This window comes from Epinephelus moara, chromosome 24 (genome assembly GCF_006386435.1).
Source record: "Epinephelus moara isolate mb chromosome 24, YSFRI_EMoa_1.0, whole genome shotgun sequence".
In the NCBI taxonomy this organism is placed as follows: Eukaryota; Metazoa; Chordata; class Actinopteri; order Perciformes; family Serranidae; genus Epinephelus; species Epinephelus moara.
The window spans coordinates 15,980,736-15,995,543 of NC_065529.1; the positions used below are offsets into that span (position 1 = coordinate 15,980,736).

General features: G+C 40.3%; 1 protein-coding gene across 3 annotated transcripts; it reads left to right on the top strand.

Annotated features, from left to right (window-relative positions):
• The first annotated feature begins 1,790 nt into the window (after positions 1 to 1,790).
• On the top strand, positions 1,791 to 14,799 carry dnajc14 (DnaJ (Hsp40) homolog, subfamily C, member 14). Of its 3 annotated transcripts, none has more exons than XM_050037272.1 (7): positions 1,791 to 1,915; positions 3,520 to 4,955; positions 5,096 to 5,202; positions 6,835 to 6,954; positions 7,099 to 7,259; positions 7,477 to 7,579; positions 8,985 to 14,799. In XM_050037272.1, the coding sequence occupies exons 2-7, from the start codon at positions 3,735 to 3,737 to the stop codon at positions 9,277 to 9,279; spliced, it is 2,007 nt and encodes a 668-aa protein (XP_049893229.1). In that variant the 5' UTR covers positions 1,791 to 1,915; positions 3,520 to 3,734; the 3' UTR covers positions 9,280 to 14,799. The 3 variants fall into 3 exon arrangements, with proteins under 3 accessions (XP_049893229.1, XP_049893230.1, XP_049893228.1); XM_050037273.1 differs by lacking the exon at positions 1,791 to 1,915 and adding an exon at positions 1,963 to 2,472; XM_050037271.1 differs by lacking the exon at positions 1,791 to 1,915 and adding an exon at positions 2,504 to 2,796.
• Positions 14,800 to 14,808: the final 9 nt, after the last annotated feature.

Sequence of the window (14,808 nt, forward strand, 5' to 3'; positions counted from 1 at the left end):
TAATACCCAAAAACATCACACACAGCTCTGCACCTTATAGATCTGCCACACGATATTCTCTTGTGTGTACAACCCAGGGCTCATTACTCTTCTGTTTTATATATACCATCATGCTATTTGCCAGAGATACCACAGCTCACACACAGAGTGACTGCATGTGTGGTATTTATTGTGCACCTACTCCTCACTTCTAGGGTTGCCAGGTTTCCAGTCTTTAAAGCAGTAGCCTAAAAGCCACCTGTCACTATGGTGAACATAGTATAACGTAGACCGAAGACGACTTTGCTCATAAAATACTTTGACATAATGAGGTATTTACAGCCCACAGAGTACATGCTGTCTTCCTGGTTTGCTTGCAAAATCATCTTCTCGTGGGACAATAAATTGATTGATCGCTGCCAGGATTTATTTTGCAGGATAAAGTCAGGCTGAGTGAAGTCAAACACATGAACTGGAGAAATGCTCAATCTTTGTCTTCAAAGAAGATGCACTGGGTAAAGTTAGTAGGCTGTGATACACTATATGACCAGAGGTATGTGGACAGTGGGTAGTAGTAGCAATCACTGGTCACAGAGCAAGTGGTTATCCATAAAAACAACTCAGAGACAAACAAGTCCAAATCCAAAGGTTTATTCCAAAAACAGCAGGCATCAAAAACCAGAAAGGCAAACAAAGGAAGGCAAACTTCACCAGGCAGGGAGTAGGCGAGAATCAAAGTCCGATAAATAAAGCGGGGTTCGGGATCAAGATCAGGTCACAGGTAGTAATGCTGCAATGCTTAGATAACACAGAGTACAATCTGACATAGAGCAGGTGAATGTGGACGGTATATAAACTGCCAGGATATGGAACAGGAAGCAGGTGAGTGAGTGGGTGGAGGAGGTCAAGTGGGAGAACTGGCGGGAAAGGAGATAGTGGAGGACAGGAGGAAGTGGCAGGGAGAGTATGCAATGCAATGTAACTGAACAGACTGACTGAATGAATACAGAGTAATCAGAGAGGAGTTGTGACAACAGAAGGGACTGATTGTTGCAAAGCTCCTTAGCTGGAGTCAGGACTGAGCAAAGGATTTATCTACCATTTTTTACACCTTGCACGAAGGTTCATTATGCGAAAACAAGCAAAGGCCTTCCTCAGTTGCCACACTGATTGGAAGCACACTATCATCTTAAATGTAATTTAAATATCCATTTATTCATTTTCTGTCACTGCTTATCTTGTTAGGGGTCTTGGAGTGGCTGAAGCCTATCCCAGCTGACACTGCGTAAGAGGCGGGGCATATCCTGGACAGGTTGGCAGACTAATGCAGGGTAATTTGAATATATTTTCTAGAATTAAGATTTCCCTTAACTGGAACTAAGGGACCTTGATCAAACCATATTGATAGGCTTGTCCAAATGCTTCTAGTAATGTGTATAATGCTCACTGAAGCATCCTAAGAAGGAATTATTACACATTTGCTTTATGGATATACTGGTGGTATGTTATCCTATGGATCTATTTAATATTTTAATGTTTCTATCTATCTATCTATCTATCTATCTATCTATCTATCTATCTATCTATCTATCTATCTATCTATACGGGTAAAGGGCTGTGTTAAATTGTAAAGCTTATTTAACAGGATGAGTAGAGTGAAAATAAATGATACAATATTGGATTCAGCAAAGGAAAATCTACTTTAAAAAAATGAAGATTGTAATGCCTCAGCCATACCGATAAATCAGTGGGTGGCAGTAGTGCCTTTCTGAGTTGTTTGCTAACACCCAGAAAACGTCGAAGAAGAAGCAGGAGGAGGAGGAAGAAGAAACTGGGAGAAAGTAGGAAATGAGCAGGAGAAGAAGAAGTGGCTAAAAAAACAACACGGACACTTGGCTTGTCTGTTAACAAACAAGGTTACACAATTATCCGAGAGGTATATATGACATCTAGTTTGTTTGAATGCAAAATGCAAAATAATTTGCCTCATTACTGGGCTCGTCCGTTGACCAAAACATGCCTTAGCTTGCTTCCCCACAGGAAGGGGACGTTAATATTAGCTAGTCCAGCTCGCTACTGTTATTAGCTAACAGTTAGCTGCTCGGTTGGCTGTCTGCTAGCTAAAGACGTAAACAGTTTGCTGCTGTGCTGTCGTTTAATCTGCGTTTGAGACCTTATTTAGTCGAAATGTTGTCAGGTTAGCCAGCCAGAGGCAAGCTAATTTTAGCCCCTGTAGCGCCTGTCTGTCATCCTGTTGGTTGGCTGCTTCTTCATGCTAACAGCTTGGCTGTCTGCTAACATTAGCCGCCTTGAAAATATCTGGTGATGTTATCAGTGTTGCATTAATATCAAATTAGCCCGTCAGCCAGTTCACCAGACAGGATTTACTGCTCTGCAATGGCTGGTTTTCTCGCTTTTTATTGGATCTCAAAGGTCAAACGTTTGTGCATGTAGCTCGTTTATAGAGACACCGTGTTCCTCTCTGGCTAACAAGTAAGCAAATAATAGTAAACTGGATGTAATGTGTGTGTGTGTTGTACTATTGCACATGTACGTGTCAAAACACGTCTGGATGTCTTCATTTATGTATGTTCACGTCTGTAACACTTCTGTGCTGGATAGATGAGATCATGTAGCTACAGCACATGTAAGTTAATCATTAATAAATGACATTACTCATTCGTTCTTAGTTTATTTATTTAGCTAAAGCTTATCCGAAAGTGTATAGGTATACGGTTAATACGGTTGTGAGGAACTCTGTGGTGATGGCAAAACAAATGATCTCCTCTTCATAGAGCTGATAGCAGCTGGTGTAAGGTAAAGAAAATCTACTTGTCCCCACATATAGTGTTAGTTTATTCCTGGGCTGCAGCTAATTGATATTTTCATGATCGTTTAATCTGTAAATTCAACAGTGTAGTCTATAACATGCTAGAAGATAGTGAAAATGCCTTTCACCGTTCAGAGTCCAGAGGGGCTTATTTTGTTGACTGACAAACAGTCCAAGCCCAAAGATATTCAGCTTACAATGAGAAAAGCATCAAATCCTCATGTTTGAAACGCTGAAATCAGTCAGTGTTTGACATTTTAGTTTGATAAATAATTAAAATGATGAATTTGTACTTTGCAGTCAGCTTTCTGTTAACCAAATCAATCAGCTGATAGAGAAATGGTTTCAGCTTTGGTGCCCTGTAGGAAGTGCAGTATGGATAACATCTATTGTGGTATGTTGTAATTTAATATTGCTTGGTTCATGTGTAATGCAGCGGTTTTTCTTGAAAATTGAGTTGAGTTCTATATCTAAATATCTAAATAATAGATGCGTCTTGGCATCGGTGCAAAGAGCTGAGGTCCATTATCAGTACCAGTGGTCTGATTAAAGGGATAGCTGCCATAGTTTAAACAGTATGGCAAAGTCTCTGGTGGCTGACGAATTTAAGGTGTAAAAACCTGCATTATAATATAAATGATTGCTTTTTACTCTTATAACTCTGCTTATTCAACATGTGGGTTTACACTGAACTCTGTGTTTCTTTTCAGATAACGACCTGGTGCATGATGTGAGGTGTGTAAAAGCCTTTTGACACCTGGAAGCGGCTGCTGATATGGTGGACCTGAGTCTGACCCTCAGGAGCCCCCAGTCTCACTTTTTTATGAGAGCCTGGGGAAAATGTTGCCACAGATTATGGATCTAGGATATCATCTTCCATGAGATTCCAGTTTCACAGCGCCTCAATCAAACAGCTGTAAGAAACATGGAGAGAGAAGCAGCTGAGAAGGAGATGGATGGCATTACAGACACTGATGAGAAGATGCCTGATGGTGATCCCACCTCAGTGACTGAGTCTACTCAGTCGGAGGCCAGTCAGACTTATGATGAATGCGGGCAGGAGGACGGAACAGCCTATCTCAAATCTCAGGACACCCCAAATCCAGCTACTCCACAAGACTCTGGAATTGGTGAAGCAGAGTATTGTGGATCTACAGAGGCCAAAGAGGATACTGAGGAGGCTTCAGATGGTTTTGAGCAAGATGACACTGCAGATCACGAGAACTCGCATGTTATAAATCAAGAGGAGGATGAAGCTGCAAAGGAGCAGCACATGAATGGGGAGTCTGGGTGGAGGAACGTAGGACCTGGACGGAGATGCAAATTGAAGAGCGGTGGGTCAGTCTCAGAGCAGAGCGGTCAAAGTGCTTTTTCCTCCATTCAAAAAGGCAATGTTATGTCAGGTGGTGGACGGCACAAGCAGACCCGCAGACGTAACCACCACCACCATCAACAGACCCGAGGCCGCCGGCGAACGGGCAACCAGCTTGTCTTGGCTTTCAAGGAGATGCTGTCAGAGTCTCTGAGCTTTTGGTGCATCTCCTGCGTCCACATGATGATTGAGATTATTGTCACATTAACTCACAATTGTGGAGTCGGCGTGGAGACTGGAGGGGTGAAACTATACAACTTTGGGCAGCAGCTTCTTGTAAAGATCACAGACATTGCAGGAATGAAGGCTGACGCTTGTCGGATTCTGAAATGGACAAAATGCACAGGAGCAGACCTGGTGGATAAAATTGTTAGGTCGGTAAAGTGGGTAAAGACAGCTGCCTTATCTTGTTTAAGACTTTTCTGCGCTATTGTTATTCTCGGCTCCCAGTGGGCAAAGGGTGCGTTGGTTCGCCTTGGCGGAGAGAGGGGAAAACGCTATTGGACAGCTTTTCAGGAGTCAAGGTTTTGGAAAAGGGTGCTGTCCCTGCTGGAGAGAGTCCGAAGCAGGTTCAGGAGGCGAGGCCAAGTACCACCGTCCAGCCCTGACTCACCCGGCAGAGCAGGGAGGAGCCAGCCAGGCCAGGAGCTGGAGAGACTGCTGGCCTTGGCTGAGGTGCCAGAGGATGAGCTCGACCCCTTTACAGTGCTTGGTGTGGAGGTGCACGCCACTGAGGCTGAACTGAAGAAGGCCTACAGACAGCTGGCTGTCCAGGTGTGTTTGTGTGTGAAGTGCCTGCGGCTGAGTAAAAATACAGCTGTTGGATGCCTGAATTAATGACTAACGAATTGCATCTGAGGCAGAATTTTTCTTCTTTACTCATACAACCTTTTCCTCTGTACTTTCTTCTTCAGGTCCATCCAGACAAGAATAAACACCCACGAGCTGGAGAGGCGTTCAAAGTACTGAGGGCTGCCTGGGATATCGTCAGTAACCCAGAGACACGACGAGAGTATGAGTTGTGAGTACACAGAAAAAGCGGTTTTCACAGGAAAAAAACAACTAAAAACAAATCAAGTATCTGCCAAAACTAGGGATGCACGATACTGGATTTTTTGCCGATATCCGATATGCCGATATATTAAAACTTATTTGGCCAATAGCTGATACCGATATATCCAGAGTCAAGAGTCATATCTAGAGTCTCATCTGTAGTGGAATTAACATCATATTTTGCATGCATACTCTTATTGTGATGGTCCACCAGCAGATGGAGACATGAAATACAGTACTTTCAAATGTACGTAATATTTATTCATTGTGCAAAATAAGAAAAATCGGCCGATTCTGTTCAATTTAAAGCCAATATCGGCCAATACAGATAATGTGCTGATATTATCATGTATCCCTAGCCATAACAACTTAGTAGCCTTTTTAAAAAAATCTTTTATTAGTTACATTGATACAATAATCGTTTATTTTTTCTGCAGTTAAGTTGTGTCATCAGTTTGGTAGAATATAATCTAACTTATTATTTCTCTCTCATTCCCTGCCTCTCAGTGAACACTGTCCTTTAAATATTTATACAAAATTTAAGTTTCAATATACCATAAAACTTAAGTTAAAAGCCCAGTTCCTTTCACTAGCCCAGTGTGGCTACACATTTTGACAAACGCCTGTCTCAATTAGACGCCTGGTCTGGTTGCCAAGCAATTCATTTTTTAATAGAAGCTCTCTGGATGTATAAAACCGAGTTGTTGGCTCTACCTTGAACATTCCTCACTTAACCTGTAAGTTTTTCATATTCCTTAAGTCAGTAAGAGTCCTCAGATCAAAAGAATCAAAAGGGTTTTTCATAAAAATTAATCAGTTCAACAGGACAATGTCGTGTTGTGTCGGTATGCCAGGTGCCGTAACTCTTTGTCTCTCTTTGATGCTCCGTCTGTCGGAGCCACATCAAGTGAATGATTCATAATTGATATGTTATCTGAAGCCTTATTTTTAAAGAAGTAATATTCATACTGGTTTAAATAAACAATTTGATTTTATTTCCTGATCTTTGCTGAACAAGGCATTAAAAGTCTGTCCCAAATATAGACCTGTTGATTTCAGTGATTTAAGCAAATAATAACTAGGGCTATTAATTGAAGTCTTACTGTATTTAAAATAGTGATATGATATTTCAATCAAATCAAATCGAGACTGACTGGAGCTATCGTAGGCATATTGTTTTAAGATGTACAGTGTTCTCTCATGAAATTATGTGGGTTAATGAACGTAAAATTGTACAGTGACACAGCAGCAGGCTACAAGTCATTTACAGTGGAAGCTGGTGACATGAATTTGAGCTGGCCTCAACTTTTTTAAGTGCTACAATGACGTGCAGTGCACACAGGGATGAAATAGGATAGTGAAATCTGATGTTATATTGGGACCAAATACAAACTTAAGATGCTGTTTCGTCGAGGTGCTTTTTGGCAGGTAGCAGACACACGCAAGCCTGTGACATCGTAACCACTAGGGTTTGAGCAACACTTCAGTAGCTGGTCACACTGTTGCTTGTCACTCGTAGTGTCATCGCTCATAGTGTGAACACAGCATTAGACGTGTTATGTTCATGTATCACCAGCCGGTATGTTTGGTTCTCACACAGGAAGCGTATGGCAGCGACAGAGCTCTCAAAGTCCATGAATGAGTTTCTCACCAAACTGCAGGATGACCTGAAGGAAGCCATGAACACCATGATGTGCACAAAGTGTGAAGGAAAACACAAGTACGTTGTTACACACCCTGCACATCATTAACTGTCAAATGTCTCCTGAAGTTAAACATGTTCTACACACAACTGGGTCTCGCCTGATGTGGTAAACTTTCACCACAGTTGTGTTTCCTTTGTGACCTGTGTCTGTCTGTGCAGGCGGTTCGAGATGGATCGTGAACCTGCTGAGGCCCGGTTCTGTGCTGAATGCAATCGTTGCCATAGCGCCGAGGAGGGGGACCTGTGGGCTGAGTCCAGCATGTTGGGCCTACGTATCACATACTTTGCCTGTATGGATGGCAAGGTGTATGATATTACAGGTGAACATCAGCTTTTTGTGAAGATCATCTGCTCTCGTCACCAGAAACTTAACAGTCATATATTCTGTAGTTTGCATGAGCTCATATATTATCTGTATCCTCCCACTCAGTGCTCGTATTCCAAGGTGCAAGAAAAGATTCAGAACAGAGTTTTAGAGTATCTCTGAGATCCATGTTTTCCTCACATGTGACCTGTTGTGATGCTGTCTTGTTTCAGAGTGGGCTGGTTGCCAAAGAATAGGCATCTCTCCTGACACACACCGTGTGCCCTATCACATCTCTTTTGGTTCAAAGAACAACAGCAACTCCACACGACACAGGTACGTCCCCTCAAGTGAAACAGTCTGTTTGCACAGTTTGTGATAGTTTTGGGTGTTGTATATGTCTGTAACATCTGCCATAGTTTTCCTATATATAAACATATAATGCAAATATCAGTAGCAGACAAAAGAGCCCTCTTATGAAAATGTGAAGTATTATGGTACATGATATTTCTATTACTGAGACAAATTTAGGACACAGTTAACGGATAACCAGACAACTCTTTTGTAAAATGTGTTTTCCTAAAAAAGAAGTTAAAGCATGTATATGTAATAACTTAATTTTAATCATTTTGTTCATCTTCTGTAATTTTCTTGTATCTCTGCTGACAGAGCACTTTCCTGTGTGACAGATACATTTCCCAGACTCTAATATGTGCGGTGCTGGAGGGGCTTCCCTTGTGTTTTGTTGTGATAATGATGTTAAAGGTTTACTATGGGAGAATTGTCAGTTCCTGTTTGTAAACACAACGTTCAGACTTGGCCCCTCTTCCCTGCCCTGCATACACGTACACTGCAAGCTACTGTTTTAGGAAAATTGCATTTATTGTAGTGGAAAGGCTGATACTTTAGCAAGCTAACTAAGCTAATGACCGGCACCTACCTGTCCAAAAGAAAACAGGCTAACTCCATGTCACTCTTCATCCTCATCCTCTCCTTCAGTGCTCGCCAGCAAAAGTGACAGCCAACCTGAGATTAGAGCTGGGTATTGTTCAGAAAATTATGATACCAATACCAGTAACCTTAAAGTGATATTAATAGCAACAGAGACATTCATTTCATACCCATCATGCAAATGAAGGCATTTAGTTGCATAAAATACAATCAGATGCCACACGTGTGTAGTGTAGCCATACTTCCAAATGATTTGATTGCATCTCGATATGCTAAACTGCCAGCTCCATAGAAACACCACGCTCAACTTCACCACACCACAGACTGTATGAGCTGTAGCTGCCGCAATGATGAGCCAATCATGGCACATTCAATTGAAGAATGCCTGCAGTGATTAGCTGTGAGAATTATTAAGTCCCGCCTCACCTGCGCGCTGTGATTGGCTGGGAGCAACAGTAACAACAGTAAGAAAATACAGGCAGAGGGCAGCAAATAGTGCACCACCACACACTTCCAGTGTCTCGGAGTCTACACATTTCATGTCATTACAATTTTTTTCTAGTAAGATCATGCATAGTAAACAAAAAACAAAACCAGTGCTGTTGGCTTTTTAATATACTTTGTTTCAGATTATTATCAATTCCTCTTGTTTCCCTCATTTACAATTGGCCACAATTTATTCTGCTCACATGCTGTTGCCACATGGCTGTCTATAAAAGCACAAGAGACCATCATTTCACTTGAAGCTGCAGTGTAAAAAATCTCCGATCTTTCTGACTGTCACTTTCAGGACGCCCTCAGAGCACGCCACAGGTCCCACCAACCCTGCAGACCTGCAGGACTTCTTTAACCGCATCTTCAAGGGAGGGCCTCCTAACGACATGGCTGCCAACGGGGGCTTCTTCCCCTCAGGTCCACCCCATCATCACCCACCTGGTGCTGGAGCGCCACCGTTCTCCCCTCCCCCAAGCCAGACAGGTTTCTACATGCCGGGGGGTCAACGGCCAGAGTCCAGCGAGACGTGGGCTGAAAGTGGCAAACCCCCCAGACGGAGGAAGAAGGTGCGCAAACCCTTCCAGAGGTGAAGCTTGTCGACCTCTCAGTGTATCAACATAGCAACACAGGGACACAATAAATAATGGCCATGTTTGTCTCTCGCCTGCCTGTTGGCATGCCAAGATCTGAACTGGAGATTATTCATGTGGGTATGGCTGCGATCAGACCAGCCAGAGGAGAGAGAGAGGGAGAGACTGGATCATGAAGAACAAGTATTGAAGGAGGGCTGAAGAGGTGGCAGTGATGGTGCTTTACCTCTCATTTCACCTTAATTATTTTTTTTTTGTTGGTCTTTAAGACGACTGTAGCCTTGGCATTGAAATCCTTATTGGGATGCTGTAATGAAACGTTTTCCTCTCCTGCCAAATCCTGCGATGCATGATTTATTCACCTGCATTTTAACACTTCAGTTTTCTCACTTTTGTTGTTAATGTTTTGTATAAGGTTAGTTTGAGACGTTGGTTCCAGACAGAGTGACACTTGAAGAGAGGGTTCGTGTGAGTTATGCATCACTATAATTAACATGAAGAAGATAATTATCTGGGCAGCTGAACTGTGTCAGTGGTTACTCATGTTCGATCTGCACCTTGCCCACCATATTTCAAGAATGAACCGAAACCAGTTAAACCCAACACATATGAACGAAATTTATAAGACTTATGCAGTAGCCACATTTTTATGGGTGAGATGGCCCGAGAGATTTTACAGTATCATCAGAGGGTAGGGTGTGAATCTCTGGTAGTGAGCCCACAGCAAGCAAGATTTCAGTACACAAACCTTAGTGAAAGTTCCACGCAGTCAACCTCTAGCATTTGGGATCCATGGAGGTGACTAGCATTTGTTATTTTTCCTACTTATTTGTTATTATAAACAGGAAAATAGTCTTTTCGACTGGCAGTATGCAAAATTTAATATTACCTGAATCTTTCTAGAGCTGTGAAATAACAAATGTCTCTAGAAGTTCAAGTAAATCCTTCCTAAGTTGTATGAATATATGGCAATTTGTTCAGATGTATTCATGCAAAAACTGATGCTGACATTTGTGTGGCAGCTACCAGAGAATCACATCCTGCATTTATTAACTGAGCCTGAGAGGTGAAAGTGAAGATCTGGACCTGAGTAGGGAAAATGATTAAAGAGCCATTTTTGTTTTGAGATATACTGATTCAAACACACTTACTCTGCCTGCTGTTTATTGTCTCAGCTCCAGATTGACGTTATAATTACACCGCAGGTTCAAATCTAACAGCAGGAGTGAGCTCAGTTGTGTTTCTATAATACTGAATAGCAGCTGAGCTGCTTTGAGAAGGTCTCGAAAGATTAATAGTGACACCTTGACATTTTGAAATGTTGATATTTTTCTTCGGCAGGACCTCATTTATGTTTTTAAGACCACACAGAATTGATCTACACCACCCCCCGTCGATTCACTGTGTAACCACACGAAATGAAAACAGCAAAAGTGATTTACAAAGCTTATGATTAACAGCTATCAGAGTCTTACGTGTAATATGACTTCAGAAATATGAGCTAGTTTACAAATACTGAAGCAAGCCTGACTTGCACAGAAACTTACAATGCTGTCATTTTTTTCCTCATCAGCCTTGTTACTTTAATATGATCATCACTGACGTTACAGTGATTCTTGAATAAGACAGCAGTTAAAAAAAACACACTGCATTTCCAACATATGCAATATGTTAATGTCATGTAGTTGATTTGCATAGTTATTCATGTGGCAAGTGGAAAAACAAATGTTCCAGTAGTTTAAATATGAACACTATTTTCATGATAGTTCTACTTCCTGTTAAGTGCCATTTTATGCCAGCGATGTTGTTTCGGGGGATCTTAAGCCATCTACATCAGTGATCTGCCATGACTGTCACCCAGCTCAGGACACGTCTGTGAAGAAAAAAATCTACCATAGAAAAATAAACCTTCAAAATAATTGTACTACTCTGAGTGTGAAGAGATTACATCAGATTTCCAGGTTATTAGATTTGAAATTATTTATTTTTATCGTCTTGTTTCAGTCTGCAGTGTCGTCTCAGTGGCTCCATAATCTGACTCTTTGGAGTCTTGTGCTATAAACTGGTGTCATCTTGTCCTCTGATTAATTTTGCTACCTGGATGTGGTTCAGCTTTCAAAATGTCAAGGTTGCAGATTGTCAGAAAATCCAATCTAAATCTAAAAAACTGATTTCCTTTTGTTCCTGTATGAAACGCCATGATGGGGTCAGAAAAATGATAATGGGTTAAATATTGGGTTTTGTTTCTTGATATGGTTCTTGCATAGAAATAATTTAATTTCCCTCACAGATTAATTTAAGAAAACAGAGCTGTTATTGTTTACACCTGATATGTGAAGATTGTGAGAATGTAGTGAAATGTGTGATAAGGCGTTTGATAAAGGCTATTTTTTTATATTGACAGTTGATGATGAAAAGTACCATGTTCAATATTTTTTTTGTTTGTTGTTGTGTTAATTTGCACACCCACCCCTGTAATAACATCAGAGGGATTCGGAACAGTCATCGGTGATTTAGCCTAACCAGACTCCTCCAGCTGCAGCTGAGTAGGAGGTGTAGCTCGCTAAGCTAACAGCTCATTTGCAAATTAAGATCTTTTTTTTTTGGTGTAGAATCTGAATGTTAAATGAGTGACAAATTTTTGAAGAACATTTGAGTTGCACGACCCATCACACTCTGGTTACCACCCAGCATCAGAACTACTTTCTGGCATAATTGTAACTCATAATGTGGGTTTGTCTGGTAGCCTGAAGACAAAGATGTTGACAATGTTGTTCGAGCTCATTGAAGCAGGAGGTTAAGTTTGCCATGTTTCTTTTCATGTGTCAAATTGTTTGTCTTTTGTATGCGTTTGACCAGTTTCTCAGACATGGATTCAGTTGTCATCAATTAAAACAGCTCTTTTAAATGAAATCCAACTTAAAATGTAAAAATAGTCCTTGAGTTGTGTGATTATGGTGAAAGCAATTTGATAGCATAAAGGAAGGTTACAGCTAAACCAGATCTACGAGGGCTTAAATTATTTTTTCAGTTGGGCAGGGTTAAATTTTACAGAAGCGTGATGCAGTCACCTGAAAAATAAAATCTCTATTTTTCTGAATTATTATCTCAGAATTCTGAGCAAAATTTCACGGGAAAAAATACATTTGCCTTGTTTTTCTAAATGAATGAGAATCTTCATAAGAAGTTTTTGTTTTTCTGACATAAAAAGATTATCTAATTAATTCAGAAAAAGAAGCAGATTTTTTTCTGTTAAAACTTTACTTATAGATTTGAGATAATGGTCTCATTAATTCAGAAAAATGACAAATATTTTTTCCCCCCGATAAAAACTTTTCTAGTAAGTCTGACATAATAATCTTGTCAATTCAGAAAACAAGAGCAGATTATGACACTTACAAGAAAGGTTTTCCTTTAAAAAATCTGCTGTTTTTTGTTAATTCAGAAAGATGAACATTTCTGAAAAGAATTTTCCTCCCCATGAAAAATTTTCTAATTTTTGACACATTGATCTCCTTGATTCAGAAAAACAGATTTTTCTTTTTTCTCAAATAAATGCGTAATGCTATCGTAACATTCATTCTGTTACTGTGATAATCAGAAAGAAATCAACCAAAATAAATTTTAAAATATTTCATTCACAAATTTTGTTAAATTGCTCCAGAATTTTTTTCCGACAACATGCAATTTTTCATCTTGCATACTCATTTAGACCTCGATTATGTGTGTTCATATCCACATTTTCAGATTTTTAGATCATAATCGATTGTCAAATAATCTGTCTTTATCTGGGAAACTGGATCCACAGCTGAAACCACGTTGAGCACAGTGCGTTGTTATCCACACGTCCACCTTGACTTGAGAATGTACAGTCCTGTATGTTTAAAGGTAGCAGGTCGAAGTCCAAGAGGTCAATGAAAGAGCCAACAATTCAGATTTTTTTTTCTTCCTTTTCCAAGTTTTTAACAGAATATGCAGAAGTATTGCAAAAAATATCTGACAATCATCAGGGTTTTTTTGTAGGGAATTGTAAGGCGAGTTCCCTGGCTGGCAAAGAGTTTTAAAATATCACTGTTGGGTTTCTTTCCCCCGCTTTCTCTGGTTTTCAGAATAAAGATGATTTCCTATATGCACATTGTTGTTCTGTTTTATGCTCGTTAGGTACGTAAATGATGCCTCATTTATTTTGGCAGTGCATATCAAAGTTATACCATTTAAAACATACATGATAAAAGTCAGGTTACACATGTCATCATTACAAACATCTTGATAAGAATCTGTTTTCGGTCCTTTAGAGCAGCCTGTTTGCCTGCATAGGTCCCATCCTTGAATATTTCATTTTACTGTGCACCCTCACTGAAAAGAGCTCTGTGACACCATTTTACCTCACATGGCTTTTCCATTCTCTGACCTTATTATCTAATGGTGCTATGGCCATGGAAAGAGGGCAAGGTACATCTACTTTTGCTCCTTAAAAGGAGCTGTTTCAGAGAGGTGCAGATTCTTGCAGCTTGATTTGAGTCTCATTCACTCACTTGAATTATTGTAACCTTATTCAGGTTAGACAGGCTGGGAAAAAAATGTAGTATCACTTTTCATAACTGTAATTTAGTCTCCCTTAAATCCAAGAGAAATCCTTGGGATCAGTCAGGAGCAGCATCATGGTGACACATTACCTTTCCTCTGGCAGTGAAGCGTTCCTCAGCTGTCCAGCAGTGAGCACTGTTCCTTCTTTTAACTAACATGATACTTTCTTCATGTAGACAAACTCTTACAAAGCTTAGCTGTGTTTAATAAATGCTCATCAGGTCTGAGCCAAACAAAATTCACAAATAATGTTGACTTTGTTGGAGCTGCAAGGAGGAAGCTTCTCAACAGTAAGACTGAGAAACATGATTGTGATTGTCTGAACTTTCTGCTGTCTGTTGCACTCTCCTCCGTGACAAATCCCACTCATCTGGTAGGATGCAGATCAGTGGTTCCCAGACTTTTTCTGTCACTCCACCCTTTGACCTCCTCTTCCTCAAACATCAGTTCTTTGACTTTTTTTCTGGGAACAACAACTGTATGTTTGATTTCCTGTGTGTTTTTTAATGCACAAAGACACAAGGCTTTCATGATATATTTAAAGTCCAGTGTGTAAAATTTAGGGGGATTTAGTGGCATCAAGCACTTCTACTAGTTAAAAGGAGGTTTTACCAGAAGCTGAATTATTTGCAGAGGTCTCTTCCTCTACAAAACAAATGGACCAGGTGATTAAAGCCAGTAAAAACACTGAATAAACCGGTTTCATATTACAAATCGGTGTATCCCTGATGCTGTTTGGTACATTACAGACAGTCAACTTGCCCAGCACCTGCAAATATGTGCTCACCCGTTTTCTCTGATAACTTAATGTGTGCTCACGATTTAAACTGGTAGAAACTTTCAATAATGCCCTGATCACACAGAAAGCCTTCTGCAGATTGAGAAATATGAGATGCACCACACTGCCTTTTTTTTTTTTTTTTTTTTTTTTTTACAAAATTG

What these genes read in the sequence shown, in the direction of transcription:
- dnajc14 (XM_050037272.1), top strand. Translation starts at nt 3,735, where the DNA reads ATGGAGAGAGAAGCAGCTGAGAAGGAGATGGATGGCATTACAGACACT. An exon ending in AAGTGTGAAGGAAAACACAA is followed by an intron (nt 6,955 to 7,098) that starts GTACGTTGTTAC and finishes CTGTCTGTGCAG; the next exon opens with GCGGTTCGAGATGGATCGTG. An exon ending in AGCAACTCCACACGACACAG is followed by an intron (nt 7,580 to 8,984) that starts GTACGTCCCCTC and finishes TGTCACTTTCAG; the next exon opens with GACGCCCTCAGAGCACGCCA.